The sequence below is a fragment of the Pieris brassicae genome, chromosome 1, assembly GCF_905147105.1.
Source record: "Pieris brassicae chromosome 1, ilPieBrab1.1, whole genome shotgun sequence".
Lineage (NCBI taxonomy): Eukaryota > Metazoa > Arthropoda > Insecta > Lepidoptera > Pieridae > Pieris > Pieris brassicae.
In genome coordinates, this window is record NC_059665.1 from 12,848,508 (window position 1) to 12,871,437 (window position 22,930).

Sequence of the window (22,930 nt, forward strand, 5' to 3'; positions counted from 1 at the left end):
GGCGACATATAACTGGCCATGTGAAAAACATGGACTTTCAAGATTAATGACACAAACAATTAGTGACTGTAATTATTTTATATGTATTTTATCAATATAATAACTGCGATCGAAGCATTTATTTTAAACGATATTCATTTTTTTTACATCCTCTTTGACGATATTTGCAGCGCGCATTCTGTCAATGTTATGTCAAACGCCATAAGGTTACATGAAAAAAGTTTGAACTGAAAAGAAAAATTACCATCGTAACAAAAGTATTCTTTGCTAATTTTCCGCGCATTTTTTAGTATCTTTTTCTTTCATAAAGCCTTCCGGCAAGGCAAACCTTCTGACAATAACAAACACAACAAAAAAAGAATTAGCGAAATCGATCCAGCCGCGTGATGCCGTGACCAAGGAAAATAGGGATTCATTTTTATATATATAGATAATCGTAGTGTAAGCGAATACCAATTTACACAAGTGGAAACAATAGCATTGATTGTTACTCACTTTACCAAATTACACATATGCTGGAAATATTTTAAAAGTCCAATTCTTATACATCTAATAATACCAGTTATATAAAAACGCGCTCTGACGCTCAATCTCTTTGTCCCACAAAATCTCCATAGGCGGAAAACGGATATTGTATTTAGAGCAAGGCCACTATCACTTTTAAAAGCTGTATTATCAAACAGTGTTATAAATAGTTGAAAAATCATATCAACGTGAAACTTGGCACTGAATTGAACCGAAATCTGATCAGGTATCTAAATGTTAATTCCAGGCAATTACTTTTGGGTGTCTATGCAAGTGTAAATTACCTGACCTAATTGTGTACAGACAAATTGTATAAAATGGAAAACATCATGTTTTTGTTGACGGTACATAGCACAAAGAGAATGTATGTATTTCACAATTGATACGGATCTTCGAGTTAATATTTTTACTGTCTCCGCCTATTTCTTAATTCTCTTAAGACTTTTATTTTCCTGTTTTGTATTTAAATTTGCCTAACCTTACTTTGAGATTTCAAAATAAGTGAAATTAACGCTTTAATTTTCACAATATCTATATAATTGCCTTGGGAGATTATAATTTAATTCCACTTACGTAAAAACTTGAGACTCGTACCTCTACAGCAAGACCGTTTTATTTTTTCATTCAATTCTCGTAAATTTCTTAGTGTTTATACGTTATTTTTATTATATTAAGATTTGTCAAATTCCATAAAGGTTGACAATTGACTTAGTTAACAGTGTTATTAATGTGTTTAAAGCTATCCAGAAGACCATAGACATTTTGGACTTTATATTTCTACTATATATATTTATTTATATATTTTTTTTTATTTTAGACTATACTAACTAAGCAACTATACGTTCCGTTTTTACGGTACGGACTCGGTTTTTAAACAAATATTTCGTATTCTCTTAAATTTGGTTCAAACTGATCGTGATTTATGTACAACTAATATCTACCTTTTCTAGTACAATATACCTATTTAAATGCTACTATAACTTTCTAATATGCATAATACATAAGTGTAAAACACCTTGATTCATAATATAACATTATTAATTTTAATTACTTTAGCGAGAAAAACTAATAAACATGATTTTACTGTGCGTTACTAAATTACTTAATTTGTTAATTCATTATATTTTAATTATGTAATATTAATCATAGCAAAATATTTGCATATAATCTTTAAGTAAAAAATTCAGACCTCGAGACCTGGAAAGGCCTGGAGATTATTTAAATCATTAAAACATATCGAGAAAGATATATTGATATACATAATATATCTATAGCAACAACATTATTTTCTCGCTGACCGCGCTGAAGAATTCCATATTTTTTTTAATTCGCCAAAATTTCTGAATATTTTAAACAACACAAGAAACAACGAAACAAATATTAAATTAATTTCCATTTAAGCGAACCGAACAAAAAAGCATTGCATATCAAAACGTTATTTTAAAAATTACGTATTTAAAAATAACACATGTTCACAAATAGCTTCCTTCGTTTTTTTTATATGTAGCTAGTGGCATAGATAATCACTAATATTCAGATTAAACTTTTAATTACTTTCGCCAGTTCAGACGCATTCTTAATCATCCGCTTCCTGAAGTAATTTGCAACCGCGGATTTCCTATGCGGGCGTAATTCAAATTATAGTGGGCTATATTTGATCGAAAATAATTACTCAGGATTACTAAGTAATTACTTTTTATTTATGAGTAACACCTAAAGACACTATCTATATTAATTGAACACTTATTAACTTACAGTAAGTAAGTACAATTTATATTTATTTAGGTTAAAAAAACTCAAATACATAAAAATAAATTAAAAACTTAAATGAGATTCCAGTTAGAAAAAATCAAGTAAGAATTATAAATAATTATAGTTTAACATGTTGTTTTAGACTTAGATAAAACAATATTAATTATTAGTTTTTACATTACTTATATCATCAGTAACTGTGTTCAAGTGTGTAAATTGTCTCAAATACATTAACATTAGTATGTGATAAAACAAAGACAATGCTAACAAAACCTTTCTTTGTTAGTCATGTTTCAAGCAATAACTGTTTGAAGTTCCTGATTCTTATCAATGTAGGAAATTATTAAGATAATAGGGGTTCTTGTTCCTTTATTTCAAAGAATTCTTTTAAGTAAAAAATTGAATAAAGACAGTTTATCAAACATTTAATAATCCAATTTTCTATTTATGGCCAACCATACAAATACTATAATCATGAATATTATATTGAAACTATTTTACCTGAAATGTGTATATTCATTGTGTTGTCATAAATTGGTTTATAAAATAAGGCATAAACAGATATTCCTATACATCTAATGTATATTATAATAAAGTAAGTTTTAAACTGTCAAGCACATCTATATTAGAATTTCAAAAGATGATAGTTTAATATGTATTTAGGAAGCATAGTAGTCCAGAAACAATACCTATGCCACCTACTGCCTAATATTTAAGATACAAACATTTATTAAAATTAATTTGTTAAACTAAATTAATTTTTGAATTAGAAAAAATAGTTTTAAATCAAGCTATGCATCACAATATGAAGCCGGATCTAATAAGACTAGAACAGCTCTTAGACTGGGCTCTTAAGTTTAGAAAATATTATAAATAAACAACCTATTAGCTGTTACACATGAATAATTTAGACTTAAGAAAAAACTTTATTAATCAAACTCGAAAATAATGCAAGTATAGTGTTATGTCAATTGCAGTTTTAATATTTATTATTAGAATATAAATAATAACATTATAATAAATTTACAATTTTATTTGATAATCTATAAGAAATTTATTTATACCTATTCACACTATGGACAACAAGTTCAACTATCATCTTCAGAGACAAGGGAAGTCATAAAAAAATAAACAAAGTGACCTCTCAAAAAAGCTTGCAAACAAAACATACCTTATCTCCTGGGATATTTTTTGACGACATGGTGTAACTCTTAATGTGATTAAATGATCCGATGTCGTCTGGACGATATATCCAGAGAAAGGAACTCAATGTTGCTGCGGCAGATCAGCATACAACACAAAACACTTCACTTTATCAATCACTCGGCCATCATCACTGATTGTAGGGTGCATTAGAGCCACATACACAATAAGCTAGCCATAATTTGGCTTCGAAATCAACACAATTGCCCATTGATATTCATCGGTACTGGTAATTTTTCAACACACAACACAAACACAGCGAAAGAAGCTGACTTGATTGAGCTTGACGGAAAATGGCGATTGGCGAGGGTTGCGTCGTCCCTCCTCCCCACTGACCCGCCTCTGCGCGCATGCTTTATAATAGTTCCTTTAAACCATTACAGAGGGCAGTTTTGTGTTTTTCTCGTGCAACTGAACACTAACGCCCTTTATATGTCAGTTTTATAAATTTAGAATAGATGGCGTAAAATCGATTGACTTACGATGATACAGATTTGTATATATTTTGTTGCAGATTTTGATTTATTTAAGTAGTATAGTTCCGTGATACGTTTCATAATAATAGCTTCAACAACAAAAGCGAAGTAAAGTGTTAATTATAAAGTTATTTTACGGTTTAATTTATCGTTATAGGGGCATGCTTAAACATATTCTTTAGATGGTAAAGTAGTAAATACTTAACTTGTATATATTGCTACATAGTAATTATGCTATGATAAAAAAATCTTAAATATAAAAATTAGAAATCAGATTTATTGAAATAATCATAGTTGATAAACAAGGAACCTATTATTTTGCAATTGCAACACTATGTATATTAGCGATGCAACTTTTTAGTCTGTGCTGGGCGGGAGCCGGTAGCATAGGTCATATATCAATCAATTCGCAAAATGGCGGATGGCGGCGTGGATATAGATTTATACGCTGATGATATTGAATCTGATTTTAATAGACAGGTATGTTTTAACGTTTATAGTTTACTTTAATTTTAACTTATTACAATATATATAAAAGTTTCATATTGGTTATACTCCGTTTTTTTTTCTAAATTTATGTGACGCCATTTCTAGGACGAGTTTGGAGGAGACAATGTAGATTTATACGACGATGTAATAGCTGCACCTCCTACGAAGCCAGAAGATGGAGATGGTCCACAAAACTCGGGGTCACAACATCCTCCGGAGGAGACAAATGGAAATGCGCCGTATCACAACGCTCCAAGCCACGGGCATCATGGCCGCCGCTTTCAGCTTTACGTCGGCAACCTAACTTGGGTTCGTACTTGATTTTAACTCACTAGTTCTAATGTAAATATAGATTTTCACGTTGTGCTACCTAATTGATATTTGGGAGTGTCAATTCTTATGCATAGTAAATAATTTGTTCCCTTTATTCCCAGTCTAAAGCTAGAAAACTTAAGTTTATTGTTATCATACCAAGTAAAGATGCAATTCATAATTCACGACTCAATATCTGTTTTAATTATGTTCGGATATAATGTCAGGACAGCTGCAGCCGGTATGCACACACAGCGCAACATTTCATAATTATCTAATTCAAACAAATAACTTCCTATATTAAAATAAAATAATTTAAAATTAAGCTGTAATCTTGTGTATGTGCGTGCTTGCTACATCATTTTTATTATTGCAAGAAACGTTTTGAGAAAAAAGTTGTGTATATTTTACATATAAGTAAGTAGCATGGCAATTTGGCAATCCCAAAATCAATGAACCAAATGAAAACTTGAAATGTCAAACAAAACACTTATCCTAACTGGTAACAAACATTTACTTAATGTTAGCTTTAAGTTTACAAAAATGTAAAATTCTGTAACAGTCATTTGATTAATTGTAAAAACCATAGGGTAACAGAAAAAAAAGTTTTGTTTTTCTGTGCCAAATGATATAGCGAAAGCCTAATGTCATCCAATTTCATTGTTAGAATCCGCTTTATTAACTTTTGCATAATATAAAATTATCAAGAGAAATCACTGTGGAATATAGTAGGAATATATTGTTAAATATACTTGGCTCATTTTTCCTATTTTTTAGGCGTCTCAGAACTTCTTAAAAATTCTTTAAACTGAATAAACCAAAACTTTGTATTACTCAAAATTTATGCTGCTGTGATTAATAGCTGTATTTTACCATGTAACATTCACTTTCAATATATTAAGATTGGTATTTGTTAGGCTACCAGCTTTAAGTTTTCATTTGGTTAGTTATATGTGTTTTAAGTGTGAAACGCACACTTATGCACATTATTGTTTAGTTTTTTAAATTAGAAAATAAGGACATAAATTGATATAGCATTATATAATCTTAAGTTACATGCAAGTTAATTTTAATTGGTGTGACAATATTGTGTGTTAGTTGGTCTTGGTAAGTAGTATATGTAGTCTTCTTTTAAGGGCACATGTGTTAAAACAGTTTTTACAGTGATATGATGACATGGCTCCTCAAAATATTAAAAATTTCATTCTAGTTTGTGTGTGCATATACTGAGGCTTACTTTGTCATTTTTATCACAAAATAAAATTATTAAGGGTTATAACAATAAAGATTTTTTATAGTGCTGTATCAATTCCAAAATGAAGCAATTATAAAGCAACTCCATATATAATTGTATGCTATAAAAGGGTAACAAGCCTAATGGCTTTTACTTCATAAATTATTTTATTAATTTTGTAATACTGACATGTATTAAGAAATATGGCTTTGCTTTTTCAATATTTGTTTTTATACATATATAACCTCGTTATATACTGTGATATGTTATATGCTGAGATTATATCTCATAATATTTATAAATGGTTTTATATTATGTGATAAATCTGCAATACATTATACTATTTAATTATAGAGCGAGTTTTTTCGCAATGCGCTATTTTTACTCAAATGCTTTACATTCCACTCTTGATCATATGTGACTTGAAACATCGTCGAGGGTGATGTGTTACACACATTTAATTTTTATTGCTACTTGTAATTGTGATGGTTTGACTTTGGCCCATTTTGCAAAATTCTAAAGAGATATTTATGGATTTTATTTTACAAAGTGGTTAGTGAAAATTAGATTTAGAAAACATAGAATAGAATCTAGTAAAGCATATATATTCTGACTGTAAATATTATATTTTACATATAATTTAAATTTAAACTAAGATTCATATATCTTTAAAAAAATAAGAATTGTTTATTATAATTCTCATATTTATTTTGCTTTATTGTAGTTATGTACTTTTGTGATAAATAACTCTTTATCTTAAATTTGTGTAACTTAATATATTGGTATTATTTGCATGTATAGTCCAGAAATGGATTATTTTTGTGCAATGGTCTATTGTTACTTGGTTTGTTTTTGAATTTTTTTGGCTATCGCACTCTTTAAAGTGTTGATGACTTTGTATGAGTGGTATGCCATGAAATATAAAAATTATTTATGGTCCATATGAAAATCTTTGTATTTCATGTCCAACAAAACTATTTTTAAATAACTATGATGAATGTATGGACAATAATTATGGTTTGAATGAAGAGGATTGTCAGAGAAGGATGAATACTATATTTATTTTATGTAAAACATTTTCACATCTATAGTGTCTCATACAGCAAATATCTTGGTAACATTTTGATTATTTTGGTCTGTACACTGATGTTATTGGTATTCAGAATCTTAATAGAATTTATACAAATACTAAACATTTTGAGCTTGTCTTTGTTTAGTTGCCTTTCTTGTCAATCTTCTATGTTAACATTACTTATTTTTTGTGTTAATTGAATGACAATGTTTACAATATAAAAAATATTTTTTTAAACAAATTTAACTGGCGTGAGACTTTGTAAGTACAACATTTGTACTATGAGGGGGAATACTGAATAATTTACGTTATCTATTATTATTTTCATACCAAATAAGTTTCCATTTGTAAAGATGTGTAACTTTAATCGAAAAAATTTGTATTAAAAAGTTATTTTACGTTTTTTAACGTGTCGCTTTCATGTTTTAAATTTTTATATAAGTGGAAACGAAACTTATACTACTATAAATATAAACTTACGATAATCATTTATCTGATCTTCAAGGTAAGATTTCGATTTGTTCTTGGACGTGGTGCTTTTTAATGAAAGCTTACAAAACATGTATTAAACTTCGATATAAATATATTAGTTCAAATACGGTCAAAGAACAGTGTTGGTTTCATTATTGGCGAATATCTGTAATTCTATCAATGACTAATAGATGTATATATAGACGCGAGTATACAGTTATTATAGTTCAAATCATTTTAATATTCTGATAAAAAGTGGTCCTAATATAATTACATAATTAGTAATTTATATATTTGTAATGTTTTATTTTTTCGACGGTTATAATCATTGATTTGGAAAAAAATAGAAAAAATGTTATACATCGGCCTATTGATGTTAACGTCAAATTCATACCATCCTTCAAAATGTCGTGAAGGATTTCGATGCTCTATTAGGACATATAAATACTTTGTTATACCTCTCCTGAGAAGAATATACTGTGATAAAAGCAATAAACAATAACAGCAAATACAACTGTTTCTTTTCTCCTGAAGCCTCCTATAAAACCAAACTTAGAATACATATAATTTGAGAGAATGATAGAGTGAATGAATATGACAGGTATTATGTAGGGAAAACCAGTTAACACTCAGATATCAGCTTTCGAGACATGATTAGGTTACTACCTTTTCCAGAATCGGAAAGTCTCAAATGAGGTATGTTACAACCGCGCTTAATATAATGCTAGTTCTCGTATCCAATTTACGACATTCTTTACTTAACCAATAGTAAAGTTCTGCGCTATTTGTAAGTTGGAAATGGGAACCAGCGAATTGTAACAATTTAAAACGCGTTGCATGACATGAGTTTTTGCTAAACATTTTCCAGTGGGCCACTGATCAAGATATAGCTAATGCCATCGCAGACGTTGGCGTAACAGATTTTCAAGACGTGAAATTCTTCGAGAACAGGGCCAATGGACAGTCGAAGGGTTTCTGCGTTATATCTTTGGGTTCTGACCAGTCCATTCGGATGGTCATGGACCGTTTGACCAAAAAGGAGATACACGGCCAACATCCCGTTGTTACGCTGCCTACGAAACAGGTACATGAGAGAATAAAAATATAAAACTGATAATCGGAAAGCTATTATAGTTTTCGTATTTTATACTTCCTGGATTAGAGGATTTTTTTTGGCTCGGTGACAAGTACACCGTGACAGTAGCTGATTTTAATTAAAGTAAAGGGCTGAATTTAAATCTAGTAAAGCTTTATATAAAAAAATAAGGTGTTCATGATATTACCTGAACATGTCCTGTTCTAACAACGATAAGAACGACTAAGAACTGGACGCATAAGGATACCAAATAATCGACTTTTCAGGCACTTAATCAATTTGAGAGTCAATCCAAGACGAGGTCAACGCCGCCAGGTCCAAACCCTGGAATGAGAGGTCCACCTGGACATCCTGGTGGTCCACCGGGACCGCACCCAGGAGGTAATTATAAATAAAGTGACAATTTATTATAACCACATCGAAGGGACTACTTATATTTGTTCGTAAAATAGGATAGTCGTAACAGTCTACAATACAATTCAGCTGGGACCTTTGATTTTTGTCAATATAACTTATGTTCAAAGCGATGTCGTCGTAAACGGTTTTTCTGTAAATTTATTTCTATGCTCGTTTAAAACTTTGTTTTTAAAATACAAAATCATTTTTTAAAAATGGTTGAATTATTCGATAGAGTTCTACGGTGGTGGACCCAACGGTCCGGGGCCGAACGGGCCCCGAATGATGATGCCAGGACCGGGAGGCCCTCATCACCAAATGCGTGGACCCCCACCCGGACCTCACGGGCCTCATGGCCCTCCACACCATATGCCACAACATCAGGGTCCTCCGCCTCATCATATGCCGCCACATCAGGGACCCCCGCCACATCAAGGGCCCCCACAGCATAGGCCGCCCATGCCATATAACGATGTACGTGTTGTATTTTTCAACGATATATATACTGGTATCTATCTACTTAATGGATAAATTCCATCATGATGGGGCATGACAATGCTTCAATTCTTAATAGGTAGAATCTGATTGGTATTGAATTGAGTAGGTAAGAAAAACTGGCAATAAACTTTCCGCCACTCTTTTTAATCGCCAAGTATTGAGTCATACAAATTGTTTAAACTGGATTAGGATGGCCTTATAAGTTAAATATTTATTAAAATTAAAAAAATAGAATCGATCGCATTACTTCAAAATTATTACCTTATGTTATATTGTGTTGATATAAATTACATTTAAAATTAGATGCAGCGTCAAGGCGGCCGCGGAGGTGAATGGGGTGCTCGAGGGCCCCACATGCAGCCTGCCCCCGGACCACAGTACGGCCCACCGCAGCACCAGATGCCACATCAGATGCCCCCACCTCATGCTGTAAGTTTCGACATTCCCGTAAGGCTTAATTAATGATTCCCCTGCGTTATTCTGTAACTTCTAATATCTAGGGTAGGGGAGCCATTGAGAGACATACCACTTATCAAAATTACCAAACTTAATATTAAAATCGGAAGAAGTTACAGAGTACTGGCACTGAAATGCAATAAGCGCTTTATAGTTGTTAAATAGAATCATCATAATAGAAGTTGTGTGAGTGTGTTTGTGTGTGTAAAGGTTGAAGTACTTGCACATGATTTTAATACGATAAAGTTCTATTTGACTGAATGCTTTAGATACGCATTTAACCCGAAATTGATTCTAGCATTATTCTTGTCTTGCAGCCCCCGGGTCAAGGCTTGCCTCCGCCCCATCACCAGCTGCCTCCTCACCAGCAAGGACCTCCAAGGGGACCTGCCCCCTTACCCCAGCATCCTGGTTAGTATTTTATATACGAAACAAATTCTGTGTTTACTAGAGAAATGGACGATGCTCGGAACGGATGTGCTCTTTCCCTACATGGCTGAACTGAAATTGATGCCATATTTTCTAGGTGTAGTGGGCGTAGGTGGTCCCGCTCCTCACGTGAATCCGGCATTCTTCAACCAGCAGCCACCCGTGCAGACCGCACCGCCTGTCCAGCCGGGACCCCAACCTGGACCACCTGGTAAATTAACTAAATGTTAAAAACTTTGTTAACAGACGATGTACATCTTGTTTTGGTAAAGGGAGAAGTTTGTGACAGACAATTCTCCGTAGTTATTTAATTAGACACATAACGTAGTCAACGAGAGACTACATATAGTTAACACAACGTATTTGGAAATTCTGTCATATTAACACCATCTGTTGTATATTATATGTTATATTCCGATGGTTTTTTTGTACAGGTCCAGCCCCTTACGGACACCCGGCACACGCTGCCCCTCCACCCACTCAGGGCCCACCTCCAGGAGCTAGAGCTCCCTACGGAAGACCACCTCAGGTAACAAAAAATCTATTCATTTAATTTACAATATTCTACTGATTCTACGATTACAAGAACAGATAATAGTTATTTTGCACATTATACTCATGATATTATTGTCAGTTAAAAACCATATCAATATATCATGCTTTTAGATCTGACAATTATTTGTATTTAATTTTAATTATTTGTTTTAATTTTTAAAAAAACCCGTCTCTTCTAAAAGTTCACAAATTTTAATGTATTGTATTTAAAAGATGACATTGTGTCATTGTATTATTCTAGTATTAAGAAATAAATATTTTTTTCAGGTGTATCCCCCGGGCCCCGAGGCCCGTCCGGGGCACCCCGCTACCTTAGGTCCCCACGCGCCCCACGCGGCCCCCCACCCCGCGCCTCATCCGCACCCTCCGCATCCCGTCATCAGCGAAGCCGAGTTCGAGGAGGTCATGAGCAGAAACCGAACGGTGTCGTCTAGTGCGATTGCGCGTGCGGTCAGCGATGCTGCCGCCGGAGAATACGCGTCCGCCATAGAGACACTCGTTACTGCTATCTCGCTCATCAAGCAGAGTAAGGTAAGAGATGGGTATATTAGTTAAGATGCATATCGCTATCATAAAATATAAGCATTTAGATTGCTTTTTTATAAATAAGGGAGATTATATATAAAATAAATATTTTTTCATCTGTTTTTACTAAAATGTTTGGAGTATGAATTTGTCTCATTAAAGCTTGACGTTATTATTATTCAACAATATTTTAAAAAAATACAATTCAGAAATCTAAAACTAATTTAATTTCAATAAAACTTTATCAGTCGTTGAAAATTGTTCAATTATCTATTAATTAAAATGTCTCTTTCTTAACCCTTGCAATAAGTATAATTAAATTGCAGGTAGCCCACGACGACCGTTGCAAGATCCTGATATCATCTCTACAAGATACACTTCACGGCGTCGAAACAAAGTCCTACGGTGGGGAAAGACGTCGGTCCAGGTCTCGGGAACGAGATGCGAGGGCTCATCACCGCGCACCCAGGAGACGGGAGAGGTCTGCCAGCCGATACCGCGATAGGTCCAGGGACAGAGAAGACAGGGATCGGTAAGTGATATTTATTTATATATATATATATATATATATATTTATACACATTCTAAAACAATGTGCAGGCCCAAAAAATACAAGAAAATATGACTTCTCCAATTTAACACACATACACAATACACATCAATTACTTTAGAACATAAGCAATATATCAAAGGCAAAAAGAAAATACTTGATTACCATTGAGAAAACAATTATAGCGTTAAATAAAATTATATTACGTATATTAAAAGTACGGGTAATATATTTTATAACAAATTATTATATCATTAAAAAATCTCATTAATAAAATACTTAGATTTTTGAGTAGGTCAAAAAATTCACAATATATGGAAGACTGTAGGGCAGTAATATATGTCCAGTTGAAGTAAGATTTATTTAAGTAAAAATCTAGCAAACGAAATATAAATGTATATACAAGAAATTATATTTAAATTTTCTTAGAACAAACCCTAACAATTTGATCGAATATATATTCTTGTTCACTTCACTTATAATAATCGGATTTCGTTTAGTTCTAAAAATGTTCACCGCGCGTGGCTAAATTTATCTATAAACTCTACTAGCTTCTAGTTATGTGCATTTCGAAGTTTCAAATGGTTCTTCAAAGTAATAAATTCTAATAAGTATCCTTCAAATTGTATCAAACACAGTTACGCGTAATACTAAGTTAAACATACACAGTTAAAAGTTAAGTGTGTCAAAAACATTGGCTTCGATATACGGTCCAATATGTATATAGTCATACTTAGCCTGAAATTTTGACCGAATCTAATTCCTACAATTACTTTTTTTTATAGGTTAATGTCTAGTAACCTGTTGAATGTTATGGTACGGAATTATATAAATCGCTAATTTAGAAAACGTATCAATAAAACAAAAACTGTAAATTTCTCCTTTATTTGCCTTATTTTCATGATTTTTGAATACATGTGAATTCAAAATGACAATAAAAAAGGATGTCTTAGACAATTATTACCTTAGAAAATATGAAAATAAAGTTCAGAAATCAGAAAATCAGAAATGGTGTCTAAATGATTATCGGTAAAAGTAAATGGCTATTAAAAACCAGTTACAAAGGATTGTTCTCAAAACAATGCTTGTTTCAGGTATAGGGAAAGGTCGAGGGACCGCGACCGTGAACGCGATCGTGACGCGTAAGTGTCTACTTTCGATCATCATACAACTTGCAAAGATTAATTATCGTTATTTAATTTAATTCATTTTGCATTAATTTCAATTCGAAACCCTGTAACAGTTATCGTAACTACACTCAAAGATAGTTTTTTTGTTATGTCTAATGGTATATATATATATATATATTTGTTGATTTTAGATATTTCTGAAGGTTTGCAATATAATTCGTTTTTTTGTAATTATATTATGTATATCAATACAATGTATATCATATCAATTTTCTTGTCTTAATTGTAAATTAAGAGTTGTATTGTTGATTGAAAGTACATACGTGAAATATTTGTATGTAGTAAAATGACTTCACCGAGCGAAGTCGAATTTGCGAATGCTATATTTAAGTCATAAAGTCGGTCACTTAACGAAATATTTGATTTGAGTTCAATCCTATATCTGTGCTTCATATTCATTTGGCTGGTCATTATATTGTATCTTGTTTCTGTCCCTAATTGTATTTTAATTCTATGATAATATTTAAATGAAAGAAGAATTACTACATGTGGTAGTATACAATATTATTACATTGTATGGTCATTATCTACGACAATAGGCTTATAATTCCGATAATATTACCAAAACTTTCTGGTATATGTATAAATAAGTATTATATTTTTAAGACTATATTTTAATTGCAGGTATTATCGTGATTACCGTGAACGTGAGCGGGACAGGTCCAGGTCGAGGGAGAGGGAACGTGCTGACCACTACAATAGAGGCCACAGTCGAGAAGAAAGGTTCATAGATATATTTGTATTTTTTCCTTCTCGAAGTTCTGTTGTATTCTTCGCATAAAAATATATTTTAAGCTAGTAATAAGAATGTTCAGATAAATGAAACAACGTTATTGGAAGCTAAGTGTCAACTGAATTGAACACGACCTTTATACTAACAAAATTAAGAGTGGCACACTGAACTAACACAATACTATATTTTAAGATGTTAGTTAACTACAGTCAAAACCTGATATAGCGACATTGAAGGGACCGTATACTTGCCGACGTTATATCCGATAGTTGTTATAAGCAATACATAAGTATATACAAGTACAGTAGTTATATTAGTTGTGTAGTTATATTATCATAGGTATCTATCTAGAATAGGTTATGTATGTGAACTTGTTGTCAAATCAAATGTCAGAAAAGAAATGGAAATATTTATTAAGAAATAATTAGAATACAAAATGTACTTAGCTACTTACAGTACAGGTTATAAGACCACACTAGTTTTTAAAGTAATCAGTCATTTTAGTCTGTTTTTTTTAGCCTAGTCTCAAATATTTTATTCCATTTTACGTTTCATACTCCTCAAGGTATGAGTATCATCAGTATTAAACTGGTCGTTAAAGGCAACAAATTTTTGCAAAACTGTTATAGCGTTAAGAGCCTCGAAAATTGTTGATGGCTGAAACTGTTTTTCTGGGTCTTGCTGGTCTTCGTTTTCGTCGTCAGTGTTATGATTGTTACTTTCAGCTTCTGCAAGAATTTCTTCCTCAGTAGCTAAGGCGCACACGGCGACACTGTCATCTATTCCAATAAATTCCTCTATCTCAATTCTTTGTTCTGTAGCAGTAGATCTTTGCAACTGAGCAACCAATTCAGCAAGTGCTACGTTGTCATCTTCATCTGTAGATTGTATCATTCTTGCTAGCGGAATATCATCGTCGTTCTCCGCTTGTGATGGAGAGAGATCTTTGAAACCTGCATGGCAGGCTAGCAGTTGGCTATAGTGGTCTGTGTGACCTTTTCCCAAGCTTCCGATATCATTAGAATTGCATCCAGAACACTAAGACTTTTAGTATCTTTGCTGTTTTCAATATTCTGTATCATTTGTAGCACTTGAAGTTTTCTGTATTGTGTTTTTAAAGCTTTTATCACTCCTTGGTCCATGGGCTGTAAAACAGAGGTGACATTGGGCGGTAAAAACACAAGCCTTATGCATTTCAGATTGGAGACTACAGAATGAGCGGGACAGTTGTCTACTAGGAGAAGTATTTTGTTTCCTCCAGACTTCAATTCTGCATCCCAGATACGCAGCCATTTTTCAAAAATTTGCGATGTCATCCAGGACCTAGTGTTGTTTTCATAAGTTACAGGCAAAGATTGAAGAATGTTCTTAAAGCAACGCGGTTTTTTAGCTTTTCCTATCACCAAAAGTTTTCTTTTACATGAACCAGTCATGTTTGCCGCAACCAATACTGTAATTCTTGTTTTGGACAACTTTCCGCCCTTGCATTCCTCGCCTTTGAATTTAGGTGTTTTGTCAGGGGTTAAATTGTAAAACAATCCTGTTTCATCAGCATTAAAGATTTCCTCTGGTGTGTATCCTTCGCATAGTGCAGGCCACTTATGAGAGAGCCACTCTTCAGACACTCCTTTAGAAACGCCAGCCGCTTCACCGCAAACTTTTCCTGCCACAATATTATGACGAGCACGAAAACGTTGTACCCAAGACGACGAACACTTAAAATTTTCCTTAGCCATAAGACGAGCAAAGTCATTGGCTTTTTGTTGCAGAATCAGACTACTTATTGTGACGTTGTTTGCCCTCTGATGTTTAAACCATGTTAATAAAGCATCTTCTATAACTTTATGTTTACTTGTCCTTGCTCGTTTAAGTTTTAAAGAGTTGTTTTCGAAAAGAACTTTTATTTTATCTCTATTCTTCCAAATCGTTGATATCGAAACTCCACATTCCGTTGCAATTTCACTATTTGACTCGCCATTCTCTAATCTCCATATGACATGAGATTTTTCTTCAATAGAAAACACTTTCCTCTTTTTTTGCGACATGATAACGCATAAATGCACGGTCTAATCAAAACCAACACTTATAAATCAAGCTGTTACTCACGCAGTCATTTCGCGCACTAAACAATTGGTGTAAAATATGCAAGGTCAAATGGCCGGGAAGAGGTTCGGATGAGGTGGGAGAAAGTGCGTAGGTAATAATACGCCTAAATATTCCTTCAATGCTTATCAATAAGATTTAAAATCGTCCGTATTGTTTTTTTTTGCCGGGACAAGAAGCGGTTGGTCGTTATAGTCGATGAATATCGATAAAGTTTCGTCGTTGTAAGCGATATGTCGCTGTATCCGATGTTGTTATAGGCGGTATGTTTGCTGAATAGTTTACTAGAGATTCGGGCGGGACCTTACAATCTGGCTGTAATAACCGATCGGTCGTTGTAAACGATGTCGTTATAATCGATTTCGACTGTATAACTATTTTGTTTAAATATTTTAATATTTTTTAATAAAAAAAATGTGCTTGCTTAGTTGACTTCGAACAAACTGATTTATTGAAATACACAGCTTAACTACTACATGTGATTTACATACTTAACCCACTAGGTGGCGCTAGTTGTACTACTTTTGATATCTTAAACTAACATTTTTTTCATAAATGACTCTTGCTGTGTCTATATGATACATTGCACTCCCCTAAATTCAGTCATAGTAGATATGATGATGTGATGTGAGTAGAGTAGAGGACTAACCGGAAGCTCTCATAACGAATGAATAAGTGCTCCTGATAATCTTATATTGGTGAAATAATTTTGGACGCCGGTTCCTGACCGCCTACGTCTACGCAGCAGGCAATTTTAAATAACTAGATTTCGCGTAAAGTATCCGAAACTTTTATATATTATTTTATTTAATTTATTTTCTATATTGCAGGCCACGTAAATCCCCAGTGGAAGCGGTAGCGGAACCGGGAGCGGGTGATGCGAGCGGAAAGAGCCGTTCAGCGGCCGCGCCTTACTATGACGAGAGGTACCGAGAGAGGCGTGACCGTGACCCGCCGCCAGCAGACCGTGATCGTGACCGCGACCGCGAACACAGGCGGGATGCTCGGCATTAGTCCACGAAACAGGCAATAGAGCTCCGATGCTAAGGCACAAAAGCCTTGCACTATACGTACTGTACCCCGTATACGTACGTAAATTTAGCGTATACGTTGCGTATCGCGAATTTGCGTACGTACAGTAATTCAGATTGATGATTCAAAAAGCATAACTTGTTCATAAACATTTATTTAATTTGTGAAATGTAAGGAATATTGTAGTCTCAATTGCAAATCGATGATTTAGAACTTAACTCTCTTATTCATTAGCAAAATCCGTCTAATTTTAACTAAACTTCTGTCTCTTTTCACAGTATAAACAATTTGATAGAATTGCATTTTTACTAATTTATAGGATACATAGTAGCCTTACACGCACGTGATCAGTCAGATCTGCTCTTCACTTAATTTACTTTTAAAGCTTGGCGTCTTCCACCGGACGCGGGCGACAAATACACCGGAAATATCCTCGTGATATTTATAGGCAAGTCGGAGCTCGCTGGCCGGCGAGACCCGCGTTATCTCTTGTGCTATTTACCTTTTTGTCATTTGTCAATTTTTCCAGCTGCGATCTGTGCTCGAGCAACATGTCGGATAGCCCATCCTGGGATACCTTCATGCCAGTCTCGAGCTCCGGATCGCACTTGGGTCTTTCGAAAGTCGGACAGTCTACAAAAAAGGATAAAGTTAAATTAAATTATATCAATTCAAATTCAAAAAATATCAAACTAACCAAATGGTACTTCCATTTGGTTGGTTTTGGTCAGAGTCGCACTCGGGGCTTGTCTTCAGTTTGAATATGTGTAAATAGTTTCCAAATGCCCCGTCACCGGTCAGGTTCTGCGCCATCTGAGTTGCGAAACGCTTGGTCTTGGTTTGTTTGTATGCTGTTTGAAAAACATTTTCGTGACAGGACGTTTCGCCCTCCGCATAGCGTAGAATTTAATTTAGACTTAAGGTTTTGTGAATAAGGGAAATAGGTTAAATTATTGGTTATTTTAATTTAAATCCGGTTCGAATTATTTATATTTCCAAATATGTTCACGAACAAACTGACACTAAAAGAGATTCTATATCTCCAATTCTTTGGTATCAACATTCCATTGCTTATGTTGGTACTATTGTATGATTTGTATGACTATAAACATTCTTAGTGTAAGAATTTTCTGTTATAGATCACATCCTGTTTAGACACATTAAGTACTAATTAAGATAGTTAAGGTTTAGTATAGATATTGTTCTGTACCAATAATTTACTGATTAAATTGATATAATTTATGTGTTTTTATTTACTTACCTTCGACCGGTTAATGATTCATATATGGTTTGGCGACTAAGCGAACATTGCACATAAATCAATTATATAAAATAAATCAGTGGCGTTGAACGTTTTTAGGTCTAGGCCCCAGATTTCTGTTTCGTGATCATTTGTCAATCTAATAGGCAAGTAGGTGATCAGCCTCTTGTGCCTGACACATCGACTTCGCGTCTAAGGCAAGCCGGTTTCCTCGCGATTTCCTTGAACCGTGGGAGTGAATGTTAAATGCGCACATATAAAGTCCATTGGCACGCAGCCGGGGCTCGAACCTACAACTTCAGGGATGAAAATCGCACGCTTAATGCCAACATTCAAAGAAATATATGTAAAATTAATCGGCCAAGGCAATAGGCTTCTTTACTAGTTTATTTTACTTACAAATATATATAAAATGTAACGATTTCTCATTCGACAGAATAAAAACTCTACAAATATTATTAGAATCATAATTAAAAATTTTGGGCCCTTGAAGAAATATCGTGTTTACAAAGTTTGGTTTGTTGCTAATTGTCGACCCTTCACCTTTGTTCAAAGGGATCGGATTAAAAAAGTAAATTGCGTAGTATTTGCAATTCTTAACTGAGTTAAGGAAATAATGTTTCTTCCCACGCTTTTATGAATTCCTAAACTTAGCAGAGGTTTTACATAATCCGCTTTCGTACCATTGATAAAACAGTTACCTCTGGTAATTACGTAAATTATAAGTGTTATACTATATATATATATGTTGTAGTCCGGCACTATAAGAAAATGCCTGAATGCTCACAAGACCACTAGGTGTGCCCCATAATAGTATGACAATTATGAAATAGGCAGCTTTTGTTTCATCTTTATATATATAAAATTCGACTGTACGTGTATATGTCACTGAACTCAACTGGCTGGACCGATTTGCATGATTTGTTTTCTATGCGTTTGGGCGGCGCCCTGGATGGTTCAGATTCAAAAAGGCCGATAGATAGCGCTCTAGTCGGTATCTAAGTAATTTATATAAACAGCTTGTATATATATGACGGCGCCACTATCAATGTTTTGTAAAACAACGTGCAACGGGCGATTAGTCGAACGATCGTACGATGTGTACAAAACCTATATAAAGCAGCGCGCGCGCACAACTCGGGCACCACCAAATAGATATTTTCCTAGTACAGGAATCTTTCCTCAAGCCCAGCGTTCGCGCTCCCAGATTCGCGAATTACAACGTAGTGCGAAACGACCGACCTACGGCGAAAGGCGGTACGCTCATTTATTATAGACGAGCGATTCACTGTTCGCCGTTAGACCCGCCCTCCCTTACCAACATAGAGTGCTCTGTGTTGCGCGTAGCCATGACCGGCCATCAGCCGATTATTATCGCGTCGGTGTACCTCCCTCCCGCCAAGGACATACTAGAGAGCGATCTCAGAACCCTGTTTGCGATGGGCCCCTCGGTCTTATTAGTTGGGGATCTCAATAGCAAACACGGGGACTGGAATAGCTCAAAACAGAACCCTAATGGGTTAGCCCTCAATAGGCTTAAAGACGTGCTCAATTTCAACGTCATTGCCCCCATACAACCGACTCGCCGTGGCATAACAGGCAACGGCCTTCTCTCAACGGACGTCATAGACGTAGCGGTTTTACGTAACGTGGCACTACAGCCGCGAAGCGTAGAGACGTTACACGAGTTAGACTCGGATCACTTCCCGGTTCACTTTGAATTCGGCCCTCCTAACACTCGAGAGAAGAGGTTCAAGTCCATTGTCGACTGGCAGAAGTTAGACGAGGCCCTCAAGCCCGCCGACACCTCTGCCCTCCCAAATGTCCCCGACAATTTAGTCTCGTCCGCTCACGCGTTAGACGCGATCTCCTCGGTCACTAATCACATTCAGACCAAGGTCGCCGATTCGTCCCGGAAGGTACCAGATGAGTTCGCTCAACGTTGGGAGCTTTACAAGCTCTACCACCTTAATGTGCCACTAAGACTCGTGCGTATCGTACACGACTTCTTGTCCGACCGCTCAATGTGCTATCGCGTAGAAGGAACGTTATCATCTCCTCGCCCCATCATGGCCGGAGTCCCTCAGGGCTCGGTCGGTATACCGGTGACATCCCTAGGGCTCCCAATGTGGAGCTAGCCCTCTATGCCGATGACACCGCTCTCTATACCACCCACAAAGATAGAGGTGTCATCGTGGACAGACTCCAGACCGCTACCACGTCGTTAGGCGAATGGTTTCGGAAATGGGGCTTCCAAATAAATCCCGAGAAAAGCGTAGCAGTTCTCTTTGCCAGGGGCAACCCCGGTGCTAACGCTAGGGATAAATTTCACCTCAAGACAGAGGTAACCCTATACGGGCAAGCCATCCCATGGCAAAAGTCCGTCAAATATCTAGGAGTCACGCTCGATAGTGGCATGTCTTTCCGTAAGCACATAGCCGCCGTTCGCAAGAAGGCCTATTTTGTCCTCTCTCGCCTCCATTTCCTCCTAAATAAAAGGAGTCATATGTCTCTCAGACAGAAGGTGACCCTGTACAAGGCCTGGATCCGACCGTGCATGACATACGCTAGCGTAGTCTTTAAAAAAAAAAAAAAAACTCGGGCAGTCGTTCATCGACCATTGCCCGGTGCACACGTTAGGTAATTACCGAGTAGACTTCGAAATATTTACCTATTGAATTTGTTTATTGAAATCGTATTGAATTAAGAGACTGAAATTAGAATTGGAATAAATCAAGTGATTGGGAGAAAACTTTGTGTTTGTTATCTTAACAATGTCGGGGCCTGACGCTACATCAGAAGTGGGATCCACCCCCACACCAACCATCATCGTCAAATGCGCCGAGGAGTACAGTAATGGAGCAAATGATGTTATTTTCGACTGGTATGGAAGAGATCTTCAAAAAAATCGCTGATAATATGACACCTTGTCGGCCTGTTCAGCATGCACCGATAAAATTTGTCAATTATGACCCGGATGAACCTGAATCTGTCATCATCAACTGGCGTACTCATGGAAATGATAATTGAACAGAAAAACCTAAAAGGAATCGATTTAATACTTGCCCTAACACATTCTCTCAAGGGGCGTGCTGCAACCTGTCTGACGAATATCAAACCAGATCAAATATCATGGCCGACGATCAAGGAAATGCTGGTATCAAGATTCGACTCAAGACTACTTCGATCAGATCATTAAATTTCAGTTAGATGGCAAAGAGAGCCCTGCTGAAACGGGAATGCGATTATGGTAATTAATTGAGAAAATTCCTGAAGTGAATATGCCCGAGATGGTGATCACTGGCTTTGCAATCTCTGTGATGTCTCAGTGCGATGAAAAGTTTCGTCGAGAGTTAAATTCAGTGGTTATAAATAACAAAAACCAACTATTTCGTACATTATGTGGTTTCACATTAAAGAGACGCAACGAAGCCATTGGTTTATCTGATTCGGACATGAAGCGCTTTAGAAGCAATACACTATTTCGCGGCAGCTGCCACTTTTGTGGGAGACACGGTCATCGAGGCCTAGATTGCTGCGACAGAAATAGATTCGTAGCAAGGGACTCTTCAGTGGCAGCCAAGACAGAGCCACGTTTCCCAGCCACACCGCAGAATCCTCGCCCATCTGTCGCCTGCTACGTGTGTGCCAATCCCGGCCATTTAGCAAGGAACAGGAAAAGGAAGATGCTGCGGGTGCTGCCGCCAGTTCCAGCAAGCAGGTTAACGTGTGTACTCGAGCTGTGCATGGATTGATTGAGATAAGTGGTATAAAATTGCCGATTGTTTTTGATTCCAGTTCGGAATGTAGTTTGATTAAGCAAAGCTATTGCAACTTTATTAAGGGTGAACAGTTTCATGAACAAATAGCTTTAAAAGGTGTAGGTAGTAATAATGTGATTTATTTGCTACAAATCAAATGTCCCACTATAGTCCAAAACCTTAATTTTGACATCACTTATCACCCTTTTCCAGATGAGTTTCTCAGTGAAGAAGTTTTATTAGGCCGTGAAGTTTTATAACTAGGAATTCCCGTTTAGATTAGTAATGATAATTTGACTTTTCTTTAGAAAAAGATATCAAACTCTTGTATAACACTCTCGCCATTTCACGAAGGCTCGATTGATACCGACCTCGTAGGATGCGATAAAGAGCAGTTGTTGGGTATACTCAAAAAATACTCCAATAATTTTATACAGATATTGCCAACTACTCGTATTAAAACCGCTGAACTAAAAATCGATCTTATTGACCCTGCTAGGATAGTTCACAGGAGACCATATGGTTTGTCTCCTCTAGAGCTTGATATCGTTCATAAAAAGATTCAAGAAATGTTAGATGCTTATATAATTCGAGAAAGTTCATCCCCATTTTCAATTCCCATGCTATTAGTAAAAAAGAAAGACGGTAGCGATGGGTTGTGTGTAGATTACAGAGAGCTCAACAGCAATACTCGTCCGGATAGCTACCCACTTCCTCTAATCAGTGACCAAATTAATAAATTGCATGGAGCGAATTATTACAGTATTGTGGACATGGCCTCAGGCTTTCACCAGGTATGAAAAAGGAGATC

The 22,930-nt window shown here is 35.4% G+C and overlaps 2 protein-coding genes across 3 annotated transcripts in view; one reads left to right on the plus strand and one right to left on the minus strand.

Annotated features, from left to right (window-relative positions):
- LOC123712206 (ubiquitin-like protein 3) overlaps nucleotides 1-3,796 on the minus strand; it is a 134,049-nt gene extending 130,253 nt beyond the window's left edge. Inside the window, exon 1 of the mRNA XM_045665206.1 lies at nucleotides 3,449-3,796. Coding sequence (XP_045521162.1) covers nucleotides 3,449-3,478 — 30 coding nt within the window. The 5' untranslated portion in view covers nucleotides 3,479-3,796. The remainder of the gene's footprint in view (nucleotides 1-3,448) is intronic.
- Nucleotides 3,797-4,315: 519 nt separating this feature from the next.
- Nucleotides 4,316-18,339, plus strand: LOC123716337 (cleavage and polyadenylation specificity factor subunit 6). Of its 2 annotated transcripts, XM_045672029.1 has the most exons (14): nucleotides 4,316-4,436; nucleotides 4,551-4,754; nucleotides 8,403-8,618; nucleotides 8,897-9,011; nucleotides 9,262-9,500; nucleotides 9,828-9,953; nucleotides 10,298-10,391; nucleotides 10,507-10,620; nucleotides 10,844-10,938; nucleotides 11,232-11,495; nucleotides 11,816-12,021; nucleotides 13,134-13,181; nucleotides 13,854-13,952; nucleotides 16,896-18,339. In XM_045672029.1, exons 1-14 carry the CDS (start codon nucleotides 4,371-4,373, stop codon nucleotides 17,077-17,079), a joined length of 2,070 nt encoding a protein of 689 aa, XP_045527985.1. In that variant the 5' UTR covers nucleotides 4,316-4,370; the 3' UTR covers nucleotides 17,080-18,339. The 2 variants fall into 2 exon arrangements, with proteins under 2 accessions (XP_045527985.1, XP_045527994.1); XM_045672038.1 differs by lacking the exon at nucleotides 13,134-13,181.
- The last annotated feature ends 4,591 nt before the right edge of the window (nucleotides 18,340-22,930 follow it).

Excerpts from the sequence above, each read along its gene's own strand:
- LOC123716337 (XM_045672029.1), top strand. The coding sequence starts at position 4,371 with ATGGCGGATGGCGGCGTGGATATAGATTTATACGCTGATGATATTGAA. Across the intron at positions 8,619-8,896 it reads TTACGCTGCCTACGAAACAG|GCACTTAATCAATTTGAGAG; the intron begins GTACATGAGAGA and ends TCGACTTTTCAG. Across the intron at positions 9,012-9,261 it reads ACCGGGACCGCACCCAGGAG|AGTTCTACGGTGGTGGACCC; the intron begins GTAATTATAAAT and ends ATTATTCGATAG.